The 18,482-nt window shown below is 33.3% G+C and overlaps 1 protein-coding gene across 1 annotated transcript in view; it reads right to left on the bottom strand.

Moving 5' to 3' along the window:
- Window positions 1–7,572: 7,572 nt before the first annotated feature.
- The window catches only part of LOC124364770 (tRNA-dihydrouridine(20) synthase [NAD(P)+]-like), a 30,602-nt gene continuing 19,692 nt past the window's right edge, over window positions 7,573–18,482 (bottom strand). The window contains exons 4-7 of the mRNA XM_046820509.1: window positions 13,859–14,146; window positions 11,978–12,286; window positions 10,060–10,163; window positions 7,573–7,664 (exon numbers count right to left, since the gene is read on the bottom strand). Of these exons, the coding sequence (XP_046676465.1) occupies window positions 7,660–7,664; window positions 10,060–10,163; window positions 11,978–12,286; window positions 13,859–14,146 (706 nt within the window). The 3' untranslated portion in view covers window positions 7,573–7,659. The remainder of the gene's footprint in view (window positions 7,665–10,059; window positions 10,164–11,977; window positions 12,287–13,858; window positions 14,147–18,482) is intronic.

The following is an 18,482-nucleotide window of genomic DNA, read 5'->3' as shown; positions in this document are numbered from 1 at the left end:
AAAGGATTCACACCTAAAAATGCCACTGAACGGTTGAGGTCCCATTGGACTCTCTGCCCAAGTTGGCCAGGGCATCAGCTCTTTTGTTCCCAGAGATCCCCTCATTACCAGCAAACAGTCACATTGTTAATTCTGGTAAAGGAAAACGACTTTATAGTAATCCCAGACAAGTTTGGAGTTAAACACATTGCTACATTTAATAATAAAATAAAAATGTGATATTTAGTATTATCACTTTTAAACAGAAAACACAAATATTGTTTTTAATCTATCAGATAAACCTGGTCAGAAGTTTACAGTGTCCTAAAGAATAGTATACAACTATCTAAACATTTCTTATTTTATTTCAAAATGGCATTTTCAAAAAAAAAGTTATAAGAAAGTAATATTTAACATCATCCTGGATAATGCTACTCTAGAAGACCTTTGAAACATGACATGGAGCAACAAGAGGGAATAAATTGCTTTGTATGGTCTAATTACAATATTGGATACAAAACATTAGGTTCTAAAAAGTAAAAATAGTAAATATTTCAAATAAATTAAACTGATGTAAAATGTTAATAAAATTAAGGAAGTAAATAGTAGAAATCTTTTTAATTAGGGAAACAAAAGTTTAAGTTGATACTACAAAATTTTATAAGGATTGAGAATATATCAGAACAATCCTCTCTCATCTGGGTTATGGCAGAATTGGGAATACACTGGTGTGGCCAGCAGCCTAAGTTACCTGCTTCGAGGATAATTTAGAATACACTAGGACAATCTGGTCTCACCTGGTGCAGGGAAATCAATTCTCACCTGGTTTAATGTGATATTTAGAATACCCCAGGACAATCAGGTCTCAGCTGGCACAGAACAATCAATTCTCACGTGGGTTAAGGTGGTATTTAGAATACCCATTCAATACAACATTCAAATTTCACGTAGTACATGACAATCAATTCTCACCTACTATAAGGTGGTATTTAGAATAGCCAGGACAATCAGGTCTCACCTGGCACAGAACAATCAATTCTCACCTGGTTTAATGTGATATTTAGAATACCCCAGGACAATCTGGTCTCACCTGGTGCAGGGAAAATCAATTCTCACCTGGTTTAATGTGATATTTAGAATACCCCAGGACAATCAGGTCTCAGCTAGCACAGAACAATCAATTCTCACCTGGTTTAATGTGATATTTAGAATACCCCAGGACAGTCAGGTGTCACCTGGCACAGAACAATCAATTCTCACCTGGTTTAATGTGATATTTAGAATACCCCAGGACAATCAGGTCTCAACTGGCACAGAACAATCAATTCTCACCTGCTATAAGATGGTATTTAGAATAGCCAGGACAATCAGGTCTCACCTGGTGCTGGACAATCAAATTTAACCTGGTTTAAGGTGGTATTTGAAGTAATTTGTCTATAATGAGTATGTTTATAAAAAAATTAATTCTTAATCAAATTTAAATTGAATTCTGCAGAACTAAATCAGATTTTAAATGAAATTGGTGTACATGATGCACATTTTGGAGGAGGTATATATGTAGGCTATTAATAAAACAGTCTGCCTAAGGAACTTAGTTGGCTTACACAACTGTATTAAAAGCCATGTGAATGTTTCAACCTTTCATTTCTCTATTTACAAGAAAGTTAAAGTGTATGACAATCTTCAACCACCTATCTGAGATTATGAAATATAACATTATTGCCAATAAACTGTGCACCACTAAGAGGAAAAGTAAAAAAAAAAACCATCACACAATTGTTTATCTATGGAATATTTATATCAAATTGTATGTAATATGATGTTATAATGCCAGTTAATGTTATCTATTTTACTCATAGTTTGTACACAGTACAACTCTATACCATTCTATTTGGTGAAGAAATTGTTATAAAAAATAGCTTGACTTTATTCTAGTTTATGTATTTATTTTAGTTTAAAATGAGTATATTTTTTAATGAAACCAATTTTTGTTTTCATCAATGTTCATGTGCGATTTACAGAATTATTATTGGTATTCAGATTTGAAATTCTCATCAATGCTTTGTCTTGATGTAAAATCAAGTTATCAGTTAGTCATATTTCCTTACTCTTATCACAAAATTCATTAATCACATTTCCCTTTTCCTGATTCTCTTTATCACTTTTATACTGTCTTATCACTTGACACAAACTGTCCACCTTCCCTTGTCCATTAGGTCCTCATTCATTGTTATATATGGATTGTTTTATAGATTTTTCGTAGATCTAATTTTTAGTATATGAGGCCCAAATTGGGCACTGTGATATATGTTATCATTTAATTAAAATTAATATTTTATAATCTTATTTCAATTCAAATCCTTGTACTGTGAATGATAAACTATTATTTAGCAATGCTTGTGTATTTCAAATTAAATTCAGTGGTATAGTGTGTCAGTTATAGCATTAGCAGTGGAATGCGTGAAGGAGATGAGCGCTTGGGGACACAATCTGTACTAGGGGGAGTGGATACGATGATACTACCACAGCTGAGTGTTTTCGGCTTCTGGTTCATAGCAGTAGTGGGTGCACCACTACCGTGTCTCTGTGGGAACTGTCAAAATCAGGCCTCTTCTATTGTTTCGGGTCTTACTGTTGCTACAGATTTGTTATTTATTATCGCTTGTATTATTAAAAATTAAATTTTTAATAGTATTGTACAAAATAAAAAAATATTGAAATCCTTGCCTTAAATATTAGTTTGAAAAATATTACTAATTATTATTATTTTATTACCTTTTACATTTTCTGTTGGTGTCATATCGTGATCGAGACTCAATGTAGGCCTACTTAGTAACAGTCGAAGGGTACAATTTCCATGAAATCATCTTTGCCGCTGTCACTAGTGTCAACATTAGGTTCCTTGTCTTCATCACTGCCATTTTCTTCCTCCGACTTGTCACTGTCGGTATCCTTGCCTAATCTCACAACAATTTGTTCTGTCATTTTGTTGATTCGTTGTTCGAGTTCCATATAAGTCTGTTCAACTGTTATCGTATGATCACACCTTTTCCTCCAATCTTCTTAAGTGATTGAATCACATGTTTCCTTCACTAATTGTTCCACTGAATTTATACCAAAAGTCACATTTTTCTTTGCTACTCTTTCTTTAAGTAGGCTCCAAATAAGTTCGATTGGATTTAAATCCGGATGGTAGGGCCGCAAACGCAAAACTGTATGTCCATTTTTGGAAAACATTCGACCATTTTGTAGGTGGGCTTGTAGGCTTTGATAAAAGCATACAACTCAGGTTTGTACATGGTACTTGAGTGAGCAGTATTAAGCTCAGAAAGCCATTTAACCATTTCAGCTTTCCTACTTGAGTTGTTGGTGCAGAATCTTCTTGTTTGTTGTGATAGGGGGCGTTATCTATTACAACAGAATTATCTTTCAGATTAGGGGTTAATTTTGTTTTTACTCATTTTTCATAATTTATGTTGTTGTGGTAGTCTCCTGACTTCTTTCCTGATTTGAAAGTAAGCAAAGCATTATTGAAAAATCCATCTTTCCCACATGTGTGTGATCTATTATAAGGTGTTGTCCTTTGATGTCTTCAGTCCCATAGCACTACCATCAGTCCAAGCATTTGTTTTGGTGTGTGTAGAGCATGTTTCATCCATGTACATTATTGGCCTTTTTTCATCTCTTTATTCAAATAAACTTTTTAAATATTTTATCCGTAATTGACGGATGTTGAAACTTTCAGTTAACATTTTTCTGTTGGTGGTAGATTTCTTCCAGTGAAATCCTAACTTCCGTAATATTTTTGTAAGTGTCCACTTACTTCCCTTAAAATCAATTTTCTCGTTTAATATATTCAATAAGGATTTCAATATAGGCAGTTCTCCTTGCTGTCGATGAAAATTATTTATTGTTCTTTGAACTACACCCAAATCAAAATTCTCCAGATCACTTTTATTATGATTAAATTTTCTTACATTGTTTGGTATACTAAACGAAGTGCCCACTGGACTTGTTTGTTTTCCCTCCTTTAGAATACTTCTTAGTGTGCTTTCTGAAATTCCAGTTGCTTGAATGACACGCTGTTGAATCTTTTTCAAATTAATAGATGTGTTAGTTTCCGCTTCTCTTTTCATAAAGCGGTAAACATTGGCAATTACTTCACAAATTTGGCTGTGTATAACCTTTCTAACTCCCATTTTGCTGTTCACAGTACCTAATTTACAAACTTTTCACAATAAAAATGCAATAAGTCCAAAACAATGATTACACATACGTGAATTTGCATAAGCTAATGTTTTTAGGGCAGTACGTACACAAGGTTGCAGACCGATATTCACCAGACACAGTATGATAATAGCCGCTCTATTCCCCCACCACTTTATTGCACTCCTTGGCGCATCTCAAGCAAGGCCACTGGTCATGCTATATCTGACACACAATAACTGCTGAAAAGAGTATAAAAACATATTCAAACAGATGTAACTAATGTAAATAAAACTATTTTGTTTGAACTTTTTTTACTTATTTATACCAACATTTTACTACTTTTCCTGTATTTGGGTGCATCAACTGCAGCTTCAGCAGATGTCATCTGGCAGACTTCCAAATAATGTTCTTAATTATCAACCAAGAGTAACATGGATGGTGAACAAAGTCAAATGGATTTGGTTGAGAAGTTTAAATATGACTTGGACATTATGAATTGCTAGCTGACAGTACATGAGGTTTTGAATTCATTGTTCATATAATTTTTAGTAATAATAAACAATGGTTTTTAAGTAAGTACTGTTTTGAAATTCTGCCGCTGCAGTGTTGCGATCAGTTTCCTGTGCTTGCATACTGTCTACCTTCTTCTGTAACCAAGCCACAGACACAATTATGGCAAAAATCAATTGTATTTACAGCTTGAATGCATATTTTAAATGATCCAGTCAATTGAGAATCCCGCTGACTGTGAAGTATGTGCTGTCATTTGTTTTCTGGGTGGTAATGTTGAGTTTAGCTCCAGTTCATCTTCCTCTTATGTGTAGCATTTGAAATATGATGCTGTTTCAGACTTGACTCCTGAAATCTGAAGTCATGTTCGTCTGAAGGGAACCAAAAAATAGTCGACCACGAAGAACGAAGTAGTTCAAAACGAACACTTCCCCCCCCCCCCCCACAGTGCAATCTAGGTGAAGAGGTATTCTGTTTGTCTCATCAGGTGTACAATTGGAGACACAATTAATTGGGGGGGATGTTTGTTTTGAACTACTTCGTTCTTCGTCATTGACTATTTTTTGGGACCCTTCAGGCCAACATGACTCCAGGTTTCAGGAGTCAAGTCTGCAACAGCATCAGATTTCAGATGCTACACATAAGAGGAAGGTGAACTGGAGCTAAACTCAACATTCGTATCAATTTTGTTTTAATCTAAAGACCAGCGCAATTGTTTAAAGGCCTTAACAAACATCTCATGATTTTACACAAAATATAAAGTTAAAGACAAATACAGACAACACTAAATCCAGTAAAAAATAAATTGGAAATTATACATTTTAAAAGTTATTAAGATTTTTAAGAAGCCCTACTTACCAGAAAAACTAAAACTCACTGATAAAAAGACAAACTTCAAAACTTTGTTTGTATTATAATAAAAATCTTATACATATACATATATACTATAGTAATTGTTTTTATGTAAAAGCATTTATTTACATATAAAAGTATGTTTTTCTATAAATAAAATGGTATTTTAGGCATAGTTTTTAGAACATCAGGATGTTGACAATAAAAAGGTTAATAGCTTCTTCTGCCAGATTGCAGATATCATTTTGGAAAGAAATCTAAATGCTCTTCATATTAATACTGTACTTAAACAATCTAATATAATCCAGCTTAATCCACATCTGATTTTGGTCCCTGCCACAGAAGATGAAGTATAATTGTCTGTAATACAGTAATTAAAAACTAATCTATCATGTGATATTGATGAAGTTCCATAGCATTGTGCAAACCAATTAGCAGCTCCATTTTGTACAGTAACTAATAAGTCCTTTGATCTAAGTCAATTCAGATCAAAACTGAAAATCTCAAAAACTTACCCAAAACACGAGATCTACATCCTAGAACAGTATTGGCCAATCTCTTTGATCTATCCTTTTTCGAAAATCATTATAAAATTGTCCTAAAAAGGATGGTATAATACTTACAAGAGCAAGAACTCCTAACAAAAACAACATGGATTCCTGGAGGCAGAATCCACCATCACTGCCATAACAAATTTATCTCGGCCATGTTTTTTAACTAGAACAAAGCATCTGATTGCTTGGGTCATGACCTGATAGTGAAGAAACTATCAATTCTGGGTTTTCAAGGAAAATCAAAAGATTAGGTAGCAAGCTATCTTGAAGGTCACAGCCAGTCATGGAAATCCATAGAACCATAAATAGAATTGCATGCACTTTTAGATCCCACCCTCACAGGAGTGTCCTAAGGCTCAGTTATGGATCCTTTCTTATTTGTGCTGTTTACCAATAATTCCTATGACTTCATTAGCCACAGAAACATCATCCTCCCATTATATACGCAGATGATAAAACACTCATTCTTCAACTTGACACGGCACATGGACGACACTCAGCAATCACTAATTCAACTGCTTTTTCAAAGCTTTTACACCACTGCCTCCAAAACGACCTAGCAATTAATCCATCAAAAACCACTCAAATTAATTTCATCAAAAGGCATGAGCAGACCCCAGACGTTCCAAACATCCAAATAGAAAACGATTCAAAATTACTTGGCATAACAATAAATGCCAACCTCTACTGGAATGAACATGTTAATTAATACCTTGAGCAAAAAGTGTGAATCTGGAATTTTTGCAGCGAGAAGAATTAAGTGGATAGCTAGGCAAGAGGCTGCAAAATTTGCATATCATGCTCTAGTGGAATTGCACATAAGATAAGCCCTGGTCATATGGGGAGGAACATCAGAGTACCTCAACATAATATTATCTCAAAAAGGCTATCAGTACACTGACTAACCACACGCCAACAGAGAGTTGTAGAGAGGCCTTTACATCACTGAGGATTATGACTTTCATCACACTTTATATTACACAGTAGTTGTCTACACAGACTGGACAGAGCTCACAAGAGAGGAAAATATCCACTCCTACAACACACGAAGAGCAATTAGCTACCATCCTACAGCATACCACACCACACAATATTGCATAAAACTCTCATACATTGGTGGAAAGTCTTCAACCTGCTTCCACAGTGCAATGACACATTCAAGACTGGCTGATGGAGCGACAATTTTACTCTACAAATGAATACTATGAACCAAGATGATTGACATTGTAAAGCAAAATAAAAACTTTTGCAATTTTGTAGCCAATGTAACTTTTTTACAAATGCACATTTTATAAAGAAACCGTAATACAGATATTTTCATTTGAGTTACAGAAATTATTTTGTGTGCAAACATTTTCATTTTAGTTTGAAGTGTGGCTTGGTGTGTGCTAAAGGTTTTTCAGCACGTATTAAGGCATGTTCTACTTACTTTAAATATGTAATAGGTTAAAAAGTAAATAACAATAACAAGCTTACAGTATTGTTTATTAATATAAAATAAATATCTTGAAGTCTGAAATGTTCTTCGCTCCAACATTCCATTTTATCAACTCCGCTAATCTGGAAACAAAGCATTATCCGTTATAGCAATATACGAAAAATACTTAATTACAATGACAACATTCAAATAACTTCCGAATGTACTCGTACATATATGATTAAAAATATGAATAAATATTATCATTTCATTATGCTTGATTTTAATAATAGTTGGATGCTAGCAACTTGTATAAATGGTTGTACACTGATCCGTGTCAGGATATCTGTGGTTTATTTAAACTAATATGATGAGACAGTTTTATTCTTGACAGGTAGATCTATTAGACTCCAGCTTAGTTGCTTTGTCCAAACCACCAGTTTCATTCTTCTCAGATAATTATATACTTTACGCAACTGACAGGAAATATGATGCCAACTCCACTGGTGACGGGAGAGGTTTCTTGCCCTCAGCCACCACAGTTCTACGTAACTGACAGGAAATATGATGCCAACTGCACTGGTGAGGGGAGAGGTTTCTTGCCCTCAGCTACCACAGTTCTGTGCAACTGACAGGAAATATGATGCCAACTGCACTGGTGAGGGGAGAGGTTTCTTGCCCTCAGCCACCACAGTTCTGCGCAACTGACAGAAAATATGATGTCAACTATATTGGTGAGGAGAGAGGTTTCTTGCCCTCAACCACCACAGTTCTATCTTTTTTCCTAATCTCATTTGGAGAGGGCGTTGCAAGTACCCTGGCCAAGGTTCACACAAACAAGGGTTTGTAGTTTTCCTGTAATTATTTTCCTCCTTTATCTTTTGTTTATCTTAATGTCCTTCATACTTATAAATGTTGTTAGTGAAAACTGACTTCATAACATCTGCATTCATGCATTCTAAAACCGAGTAACAGACCGAATTTAACAACTGGAATGATCAGTTAACTGAACCCTATCCTGAAAGTTCTGCTACTGTCCTTTGTTGGACCTGTTCTGGCATGATTATTTCAGTATCTGTAATGTTATTATTGAGTGTCCATGTAGTTGACAAATATCACAATAGATCACATGAGTTTTAATTTATAAACCTGATGGTCGTAGGTTTAGTTTTTTTTGTAATACAAAATACCGATGTTTGCTTGCAATGTTTTTTAGGTCTGTAGATATGGGGCTAAGCCTCATTGTATGATACAAAATGAAAAAATCCAACAAAATATTACTGTATACACTTATCAACAGTAATGGCATCAATGTGGGCCTGATGAACTAACAAAAAAGTGTCAATATGCAATAAGAACATTCCATTTTTTCATCTAAACATCTTTTCTTTGTTATATTGTTAAAAACTCAATGTACTTTCTTCTGCATTGTTTATATTACCAGAAACAATTTCAATGTACCATCATGATATAAGTTAATTATATACTCCAATACCTGATACTCACTGTTCCAAGGACTTACAAAATTGGAATTCAAACCAAATCAAATTTATTAGTTCAATTATCATTACATCATGATACCACAAATTAAATCGGATATTTAAAAAATAAGACAGAAAAACTTAATATATGTATAATACAAATTAACTTTATTGACAAAATTCATATTTAAAGAAATTTCAGGCAGCAAGATTCACTAGAGCTTTGAATAATTATAAAAAGTACCCAGTGAATTTGAACTGGGTGGAGTTTGGGGCAAGAGAATAGTCATTAACACACCACTACTGTGGCAGTTGCCAGTGACCCGATGTGTTAATAGGCATTTAGAACTGTTTTTGGGATAAACTTCACTTATATTAACGAGAACTGTACAGTGAATTTTCAACTCTTGAATGATGACTAACTCCCACATGCTAGCAAATAGTTTGTTTAACACGTTTATGACGAGGTGTACCCATCGGGTATACATGATCTTTTACAACTGCCGTCGTGTACCCGATCTGGTAAACTCTGGGATTTTGTAGTGTCATGCGCCCATTGTTGCTATGCATTTCCTTATTGCTTTTTATTGTTTGCCTGTTTTGGTGGTTTGTCAAATTTGATCTCGCACTTAAATAAATACCTCAAACTATCGTGTACACCGTCGGGCACAGAATTTATTAATTTTTAAGGTAAATTTATTTTTATAGGTAACCCTTAGGGCACACAAATAATAATTGAAAAACATGTTGAAATAAATTTACTTTTTAAGAGAAGTCTACATACATTTCTCATTTTACTTAAATACTAAACATAAAGAATTACAGTTTTTGCCATTAATATTTAAAAAATCAATAGAAAATAAAAAATTCTGAATAGGCCGTTGTTGTGAACGTGTTAATGTCATTAGCGATATTCACCATAAGTGAATTGTTCTTGACAGAATAAAAAGAAAAGTAAATACAAAGAACTAAAATCACTAACAATATGCTTGTTCAAACAAATAAACATATATTTATAATACCAATGAAAATAATAGGAAAAAGTTTTGCAATTTACCTAAGATAGTTCCATTTTCTTTGAGTGTTTTGATGTCAAATACTCCAAGAGAACTTAGACAAGCTATTGCAGCACTTTGCTCTGCCCACTTTTTACTCTTCTCCCTGAAATACTAAAGCATTTTAGAAACATAACAATTACTTTTCTATCACACACAATTCTTCAATTTTTAATATTACATCAAATAACTCAAGTTACACTTTTAAGATACATTATTTGAATATCTTTATTTGATTCAATTTTTTTACAATATGCACACAGTGAATAAATCACACACAATACACTGACTTGGCTGGTTGAACTCAGATAATCTCATATTCTATTTGGATGAAAAAGAAGATGTTGCAGAGTTCTTACAGTTGATCATGATAAAATGGCTGTCACAAAACTTAAGCACAATTTATAGTGATTTGGGAATTTTAAATAGCAAGGTTTGCAACATAAAAACAGAAAATTTGATTAAGATTTGATGTAAGACAGAGAAAAGTAGAAGTTCAAAGTGTATCTGCACTTGAGCCATTGTTTGTTCAGAACATTCAGCTTGTTTAGTCACCATTGTGTTAAATAGGATTGACATTGCATTTGATTCTTTAGGGACCATGACAACGTTTTGATTTATTCCAAATGTTACAAACCTTTTTATGTCATCAAGTCGTATAGGGAATGAGTGAAAAGAGTTTATGCCAAATTTGAGGGTAAAATATTTTAGCTAAATTTTCTATTACATTTTAAGTAGAGTAGCCTAATTGAGTAATTGTTTAAAACACATTCCAAATACAATTAAGGTAACTTATTATATATTTATTTACTTATTTTGTTGTTTTTTGAATCTGAAATTTGAACATGTTTTTGGGTATATTTCTATTAAGTTAAATTATGCATATTTTATATTTGTTTCTTCTGTTTGTTGTTGTTATTGTTATCCTTGAGTATTTATTTATTGTTGTTAGGATTAAGTTTTTTTATCAATGATAATTATTGCTATTGTTATTCTTGAGAATTTTTGGTATGATAACTTGAAATTTGTATTTATTTTATTTTTTATATTGTAACTGCATTATTGGTGAGGTGTTTGTTTACTCTTGTAATAAAACTGCATGGACTTGACCACAAATTAATTTCAAAGAATAGAATTAATAATTAGTATATTTAGTGAAAATGCAGACAACCCCAAATAGGGTTTTTGTATTTATGAATAAAATGATTTGTAATTGTGATTATTTCAAAGAATAAATAAATAAATAAAATTATGCATGTTTCTTAAGGAGTGAATGTGTGGTGTCTGCTAGCTGGTTTTAGTTAGTATTGTAAATTCAATTTTACTACCTGAATTGTCATGTATTATTATATTTAGAACAGTATAACACACAAACCATTTTATTCTCTTTTTAGGTAGGTTTCAAATAAATGTGCATGTTTCACTCTTGCTTTTGATGGAATCCCCAGATGATCTTTTTGCATTTTTACTGATCCAGGCTAACAGAAACAAAATCAAAATGTTATGTACATATGGGCTTGGGCAGAACAATGCAGGCTTTGTCAGAAACAGCACATACACATGGCTTGGATACATTTGTTAGCAGGTATCAAACAAGAAAATAACGATAACAGCAATATTATGCTTAACTCTATAATGAAAAACTTTGATTTAAGTTATTAAAATTTAAATTCTAAACGTTGCCGAGATATTACTGTCATGTGTAAACAGATGTTGCATTGACTCGCACAACAAAATGCAATGCAGTTGTTGCAACTATTTTTGTGATTAAAATTGCTTATTTTTGTTCACACATTATGCAACAGCCGTTGTGTGAATTCTGTTACAACTTTACTTGCAAGTGTAAATTTGGAATTTGTTTTATAAAACATCTAATAGAGAGTAGCATTCATTGAGAAGTGAAAAGTCTCATTAACTTACCAGCACGACGAAGAGTAATTATTAAATCCGACAGTGACAATGGACTGAAACAACTTGTCCACTTGCACAGTTTTATACTGAGGTTGACTCAGTCCATTCTTGCGTACCCAAGTCAACAGTTTAGTCTTAGGCAGGTCCGTATCGTCAGGGTACAGATTCCTCAAGAAAATACACCGCTGCGTGATCACGTCGCCGCTGAGCTTTCTCCGCTTGGTTCCTAACACTTGCAGTTCCCTCCTCCCCAGCATTCCCCTCTCTCTAAAGTCCAGCTGTTTCTGCCGACAATATTCATCTAAATTCCATAAGGCACTGTATAAAACACAAGAATCACGCTACAACAATAATCAAACGAACAAAAATAGAAATATATATTTAACGCTAATGTATTTCAAAATGGTTAGTGCAAGCAAAATCTGCATAAGTGGGAACTACATTTTCTTACCTTAACTGCCAGTTTGCCATATGATTCTGTAAGTTTGTCTTAAAAACAAGTAGAAAAAATCATTTTCAATACTAACATCCACCTGTTGATAATACAATGACTAAATCTGTTGACATGGCTGATGCAGAAAATTCTTTATTTTGGCGAACAAATTTAGCAGGTGTGATCAATTTTTTATTGACATAAAAGACCTTAGGACTTAAAAAAATAAAAAAAACTTTTAGATTACTCCATGAAGAATTACAGTCCTGGTCTTCACGAAAACACTGTAATGATTTTATTTCTAAGCATTTACTAGCTGTTAGTTGTTTGTAAAAAATTTGCTGATTTCATGTTCAAAACGAGTTCTTAATGAATAGATATAGTTGAATATATTTCTAAAAGATAAACTTTCAGATTTACTAGACTTTAGTGAAAGTTACAAAGATCAAGTGTTATTTCCTTATAAGAGTTACCAGTATATAATTATAAGGTAGGAGTACACCACACCACATGTCACATAATAGTCCTCGCAAAGGTTGCATAAAAAATGTCAAGACTAGCTCATTTCCTTACTGACAGGTATAACTCTATAAATAAAAATGTCACATGTTGAAATCTCATATGATTGTACTCTGTTTGACAAATGTATTTATTCTATGATTTTCTTGTTACCATCATGGTTACGGGGGTTGTTCCATGTCATATCAATCAATGGTCTGGACCTTGACCTCTCAGATATTTATAATTTGTTTTTATGGAAGTTTTACCTACCAAGACTAGTTAAAATGCCAAATTTTACATTTTTCTGTCTTTTGGGTTTTGAGACAAAATTTAAAAAACCTACAAGAAGGCAAATTAGGGTAATGTCTCAGTATTTTCTAAACAACATACATTCCATTCCATCTGTGGCATTCTTTTCAATTTGAAATGCTCTTTAATTTAATATGATCACATGACTATGTTTTGTATATTTTGGAATTTTTTTAATTCTGCCAAAAACGGATTTTGAAAAACCCAAAATATGTCTCCTTAATTTTTTTGAAAAAGATATAAATGTTATTTACACTATAACTGACTACATATATGTAAAATTTCAGAATGGGGTGTAAACTGGTTCTTATAAAAAAAAATATTTTGTTACTGGAGTACACACCAGTTTGGTGTGAGCAATCATTGTATGTTAAGTAAGGTACTATGTTCTGCAATCAAGTGTGAAATTATCTCCCTTTGCCAGTCAATCTTTCCTTCCAATTTGGTTAGTACTTATAAATTTACATATGAAGACATTTTTAGGTTAATTCTTCAAAAGTTTTAAGTTAACGTTTAGATTTTATTAAGTTTTGTTTTGATCAACCTCTAACCCCTATTTTAAAATCCTAATACCATCCCCCAAAGGCAGGAAATATACTTTTTATAGTCTAAAAACATAAAATTATCTACAAATCATACTAACGTACCATATCTGTTCGTTGGTTTGCGCTTCGTGGAACGTCCGCCCCAGAGGAGATTCCTGCAAGTCACGTAACATATTCTGTACACAGTATTTGGTGTTGCCATCTGGATTGTCATAGTCCACTGCGTACCGGAGATATGCAGAGATCACAGTGTCCAAGGGCAACCTCCCCTCCTTGCGGAATATCGAACAGTCCCACTCAGCTGCCCGCGCAATCATCACACTGCTTGCGTTGGTTTCTTCCCGGAACAACTCAATATCTCTGTACCGGTTTATTTCCTTTGAACCTCCACTAGAACATAATATTGTTTTCTTTGAAAAATCATTCACATAACTTTCCAATACTAGTAGAGTTACTGTTTAATTTTAGTTTAAATAATATGATTTCCAACATTGTACATGAAATGCAAATCTGTCATAGATCTTATTGTAAATATTTAATATGATCGCTTCCAATGGTCACAGAAGTATCATATGATGTGTATGCCAACATAGGACACTGCACCGCTCAGTAGTCAGTGTTAGATAAGATTAAATGTGTTAAAAAAACCAATAGAATTGCTTAAAGAACAGAACTTGTTTTGCTGATTGAAACAAGTACACAAAAAGCAACAGCAACAACCCCTGCAGTCACGTGGCAAACATAAACATCATGTTTATATTGATAACGGTAATGATATATATATATATATATATATATATATATAATAAATGTGAGACTGAGATGTTTGTTACCCCTTTCACGTGTAACGTATTCAACTGATAGTATTGAAATTTTTTACATGAACATTCTTAGCGTGCCTGGTTAGGATGTACACTTATTCTTATTTCGAAAATCCCTCCATGCTATGCCCCACTAGTATCTAGAGTTGTGACAAGGCCCATCTTGGTCTCTTAAGTTGCATTACAGCAAATTTTATTGATTAATAATAATATTATTATTATATTGTAAAATCAATGAAATATTTTTATATAAAAATTATTTATTAATTTTTGAAAGTGATCATACACATAGTAAGAAATTTAAGTACATTCCACTACTTTAAAAATATAAATAAATTTAAAAATGAAGAAATTGGTTATTAATTTATATATATATTGTTTTATAGTGAATTTGATTCTCTGAATTATGTTTTTTTTTAATGTGGGATAAGAAATATATTTTTTACATTTTTAAAATAATTGTTTCCATAGTAACAAATTGCCTTTTGTGTACAATTGCCAATTGTGGTTTTACAATATATTTCAATTTTCTTCAAAAGAACCTGGATACCATTATATATTTTCTGAAATTAGATAAAATGAAGAATAAATTGGCTATCTAAGATTCTAATATTCATTATATTACCACACCTACCAGGAGCAGTGCCACTACTTCTTAAAAAAATTAAGAAAAAGCTGTTTTAGGTAGTTATATATTTTATTTAATGGTTTATGCATAATGTTTTTATACCATAATTTCTCTACATTCTCTTGAAAAAATAATGCATTACACATATAGGTTTATAGTAAAAATGTACTTTTAAAACATGTTTAAACTGTGGATAAAAACACTCTGTATGAGGAAAAAAATGACTGCCAGTTCCAGGATTAATTAATTTTAAAATAATTGTGTGTACAATGAATAAAAAAAAATTTCCTAGAAAACAGCATTCCTAATATTCTTTTTCTATATTATTATATGTTGAGCTTATTATTTAAGACATGCATGAACATTTTCATTTATGAAAAAAAACACTGTTATATCTTGGTAAAGAATGTTAAAGTTACAAGGGGTATTAGAAAAATAAGGTTCCCATGATCTTTTAAAATAGACAGCTCTATATTTCTACTTAGTGTTATACATCAATTTAAAACTTGAAATTTATAAGCTATTTTTCCACATCACCGTTTCTGTCCAAACACTTTTGTAGACGATGCTCCAACTTTTCTATCCCCATGTTGTAGAAATCTGCCGTCAATCCTTTGAGGAATCGAGTAACTCTTCCTTGACTTCATCGTCAATACTGAAACGTTTGCCACCCAAGTGTTCCTTTAATTTTGGGAAGAAGAGATAATCACTTGGGGATAGGTCTGGGCTGTAGGGAAGATGGGGCACAATAGTCCAGCCAAAATTTGTCAGCAGTTCTTGAGTTTGACGTGAGACATGAGGTCGAGCGTTGTCATGAAGAAGCCTCACACCACTGGACAATCTTCATCTAAAATCTTATGAATTGTGGCGCTGGAAATCTCAGGAATAAGCAAAGCAAGTTCGTGAATGGTGATTCTCCGATCTTCAAGCAATATTGTCTGAACTTTTTCAACAACTCCATCTGAAACTGAAGGCCGTCCACTTCGGGTTTCATCGCGATTTTCTATGAGGCTTTCACTGAATTCTCTACACCATTTCCGAACATGTTGAACACATATGCAGTTTTCCCCATAAACTTCGATTAACTGACGATGAATTTCAATAGGTGAAATCTGTTTTGCATTTAAAAAACGTATCACAGCACGAATTTCGCATCTGGCGGTAACAACGATAGGGACCTCCATCTTCGAAGGCAGCTAGGCCGGCACTGTTGGACGTAGCGAGGTGCGAGTGGTATGGATAGAGAGAGGGACAGCTGATGAGTAAGACAGTGTTGCCAGATTTCTCCCAACATATCGCATTCTGTCTCGGCGGCCTAGGAAACCTTATTTTTCTAATACCCCTCGTAGTTATAAAGCAACTAAAAAATAATAACAATGTTTGCTTTTTGATTTTTAATAAAAAAATTAAAACATATTTACAAAATCAACAATTTCCTTAATGAATAATTTTATTACAAGTATATTCAATGGATATTTTACTACAAAGAAAGTGGTAAAAAAATGAATGCTCTATATTTTGGGGGATTTTGTTTTAGAAAGCTTTCCAAAGTCTTACATTTTTGTTTAATTAATTGCTGCAACCGGTACTGCAGAGGACTCAATAAATACCTCTTTATTGAAGTAACCTTGAAAATGGTACAGTTAATATGCCAGAATAATACAGTGATTCTTAGATTTTTTTTATAAACTTATAAAAGGTAAAGTTAACTCTTGATTAAAGTTACACATTCTTCCCATTATCTGACTCAGTACGCGTGATATGTGGACTGTTTTAGTTCTTGGAGTCCAAAGCCTATATATGATTCCACTCACAAAACCCATCTCCTAATAGCTGTCCAGTTGAAAATCTAGGAACAAATAGTTTGTAACAAAACCAATAATACCCTGTCTGTTGCTTTAAGCTAGACCAGCCATTCTCTATTTTATCACCCTTTGCCAATATTCTATAGTGTAGTGGAGTGTGCTGCAGTTTATTTCAATTGTATTGCATCTGTCTGGCAGTGATATCTTTACCAAGTCCAAAGAGGAAAAAAACACTAAGGACAACAAGCTGAATTTAGTGCCGAAAGGGTGTTTACAGTACCAGACATAATAATTCCCAGAACAACAAAATCTAGTGGTTTCTTTTATCTAGTGGTTCTGTAGTATGTGTGCCCACCAAAATCATAAGAAATAGTAGAATGTAGAAATGTAGATCACCTAGAAATAATTTATAGCATAGACCATCTGAATAAGAATTTTCAATAACGTCCTTATTAACCCTTTAAGGAGTATGGACGTCATATAACGTCTTCTTTTGATAGGCTAAAATGAGTAATGGATGAAATCCAAAAAATTACCAAAAGGAGTAAAACATTAAAATCTTTAAAATCTCTTAAAAATGTTTATTTACATTTGAAAGCTTAATAAAAAAGGACTATGTGTTCTACAAGTCAATATTTCAGTACTCAATAAATATTGTCTGCCATTTGGACAACAGTAACAAACTTGATGGTTGCTCAACAAATATGTCACTCTCACAAGATAAATATGGCCACAGTATGCAGTATACAAGGAATGGCTACTATAATGTGGCGGCATATTCTGACAAAGCGATGCGCGCGCGACGCGACCTTGAGTCAGTGGCTTCTACCAGGTGTCTACTGCGATCTAGTGGTAAAATCATATAAGTGAATGCGAGCACAAACATGGAGGTTAAGTATGTTGCCGATAGATGGAACCACTTTACAGACAAATCTACTTAAAGGCAATCAGTAATAACAATGCATTACTACCGATGAGGTCCTTAGAATTTTGAGTAGACTTAAACCATCTAAAAGTAAAGATATCTATTTCATGTCCAATGACTTCATAAAATCCGTTGCTGATGTAATTGCCTTTCCCTTGACCGAGTGTATAAATAGGTGTTTGCTTGAAGGCACTTTTCCTGAACAGTTGAAAATTTCTAAAGTTATACCTATTTTTAAGAAAGGAAACAGGGAGGATACAGCTAGTTATAGGCCCATATCTTTAGTTCCGGTCATAGCTAAGGTTGTAGAAGCAGTCATCAAGAACCAAATCAGCAGTTACTTTGAGTTTCACCAGTTACTTGCTCCTACCCAGTTTGGTTTTAGGCCTGGTATGTCTACGGTTGACGCTGTCGGTGACCTTGTGGATTCAATTATTGAAGGTTATGAGAAAGGCGAGTTGTCACAAGCTCTAATGTGCGACTTAAGCAAGGCCTTCGACTGTGTCGACCGTGGCGTCCTTTTGCAAAAGTTAGAGCATTATGGGGT

Source organism: Homalodisca vitripennis, chromosome 6 (genome assembly GCF_021130785.1).
Source record: "Homalodisca vitripennis isolate AUS2020 chromosome 6, UT_GWSS_2.1, whole genome shotgun sequence".
Taxonomy (NCBI): Eukaryota; Metazoa; Arthropoda; class Insecta; order Hemiptera; family Cicadellidae; genus Homalodisca; species Homalodisca vitripennis.
This window is presented reverse-complemented; position numbering and strand designations above follow the sequence as displayed.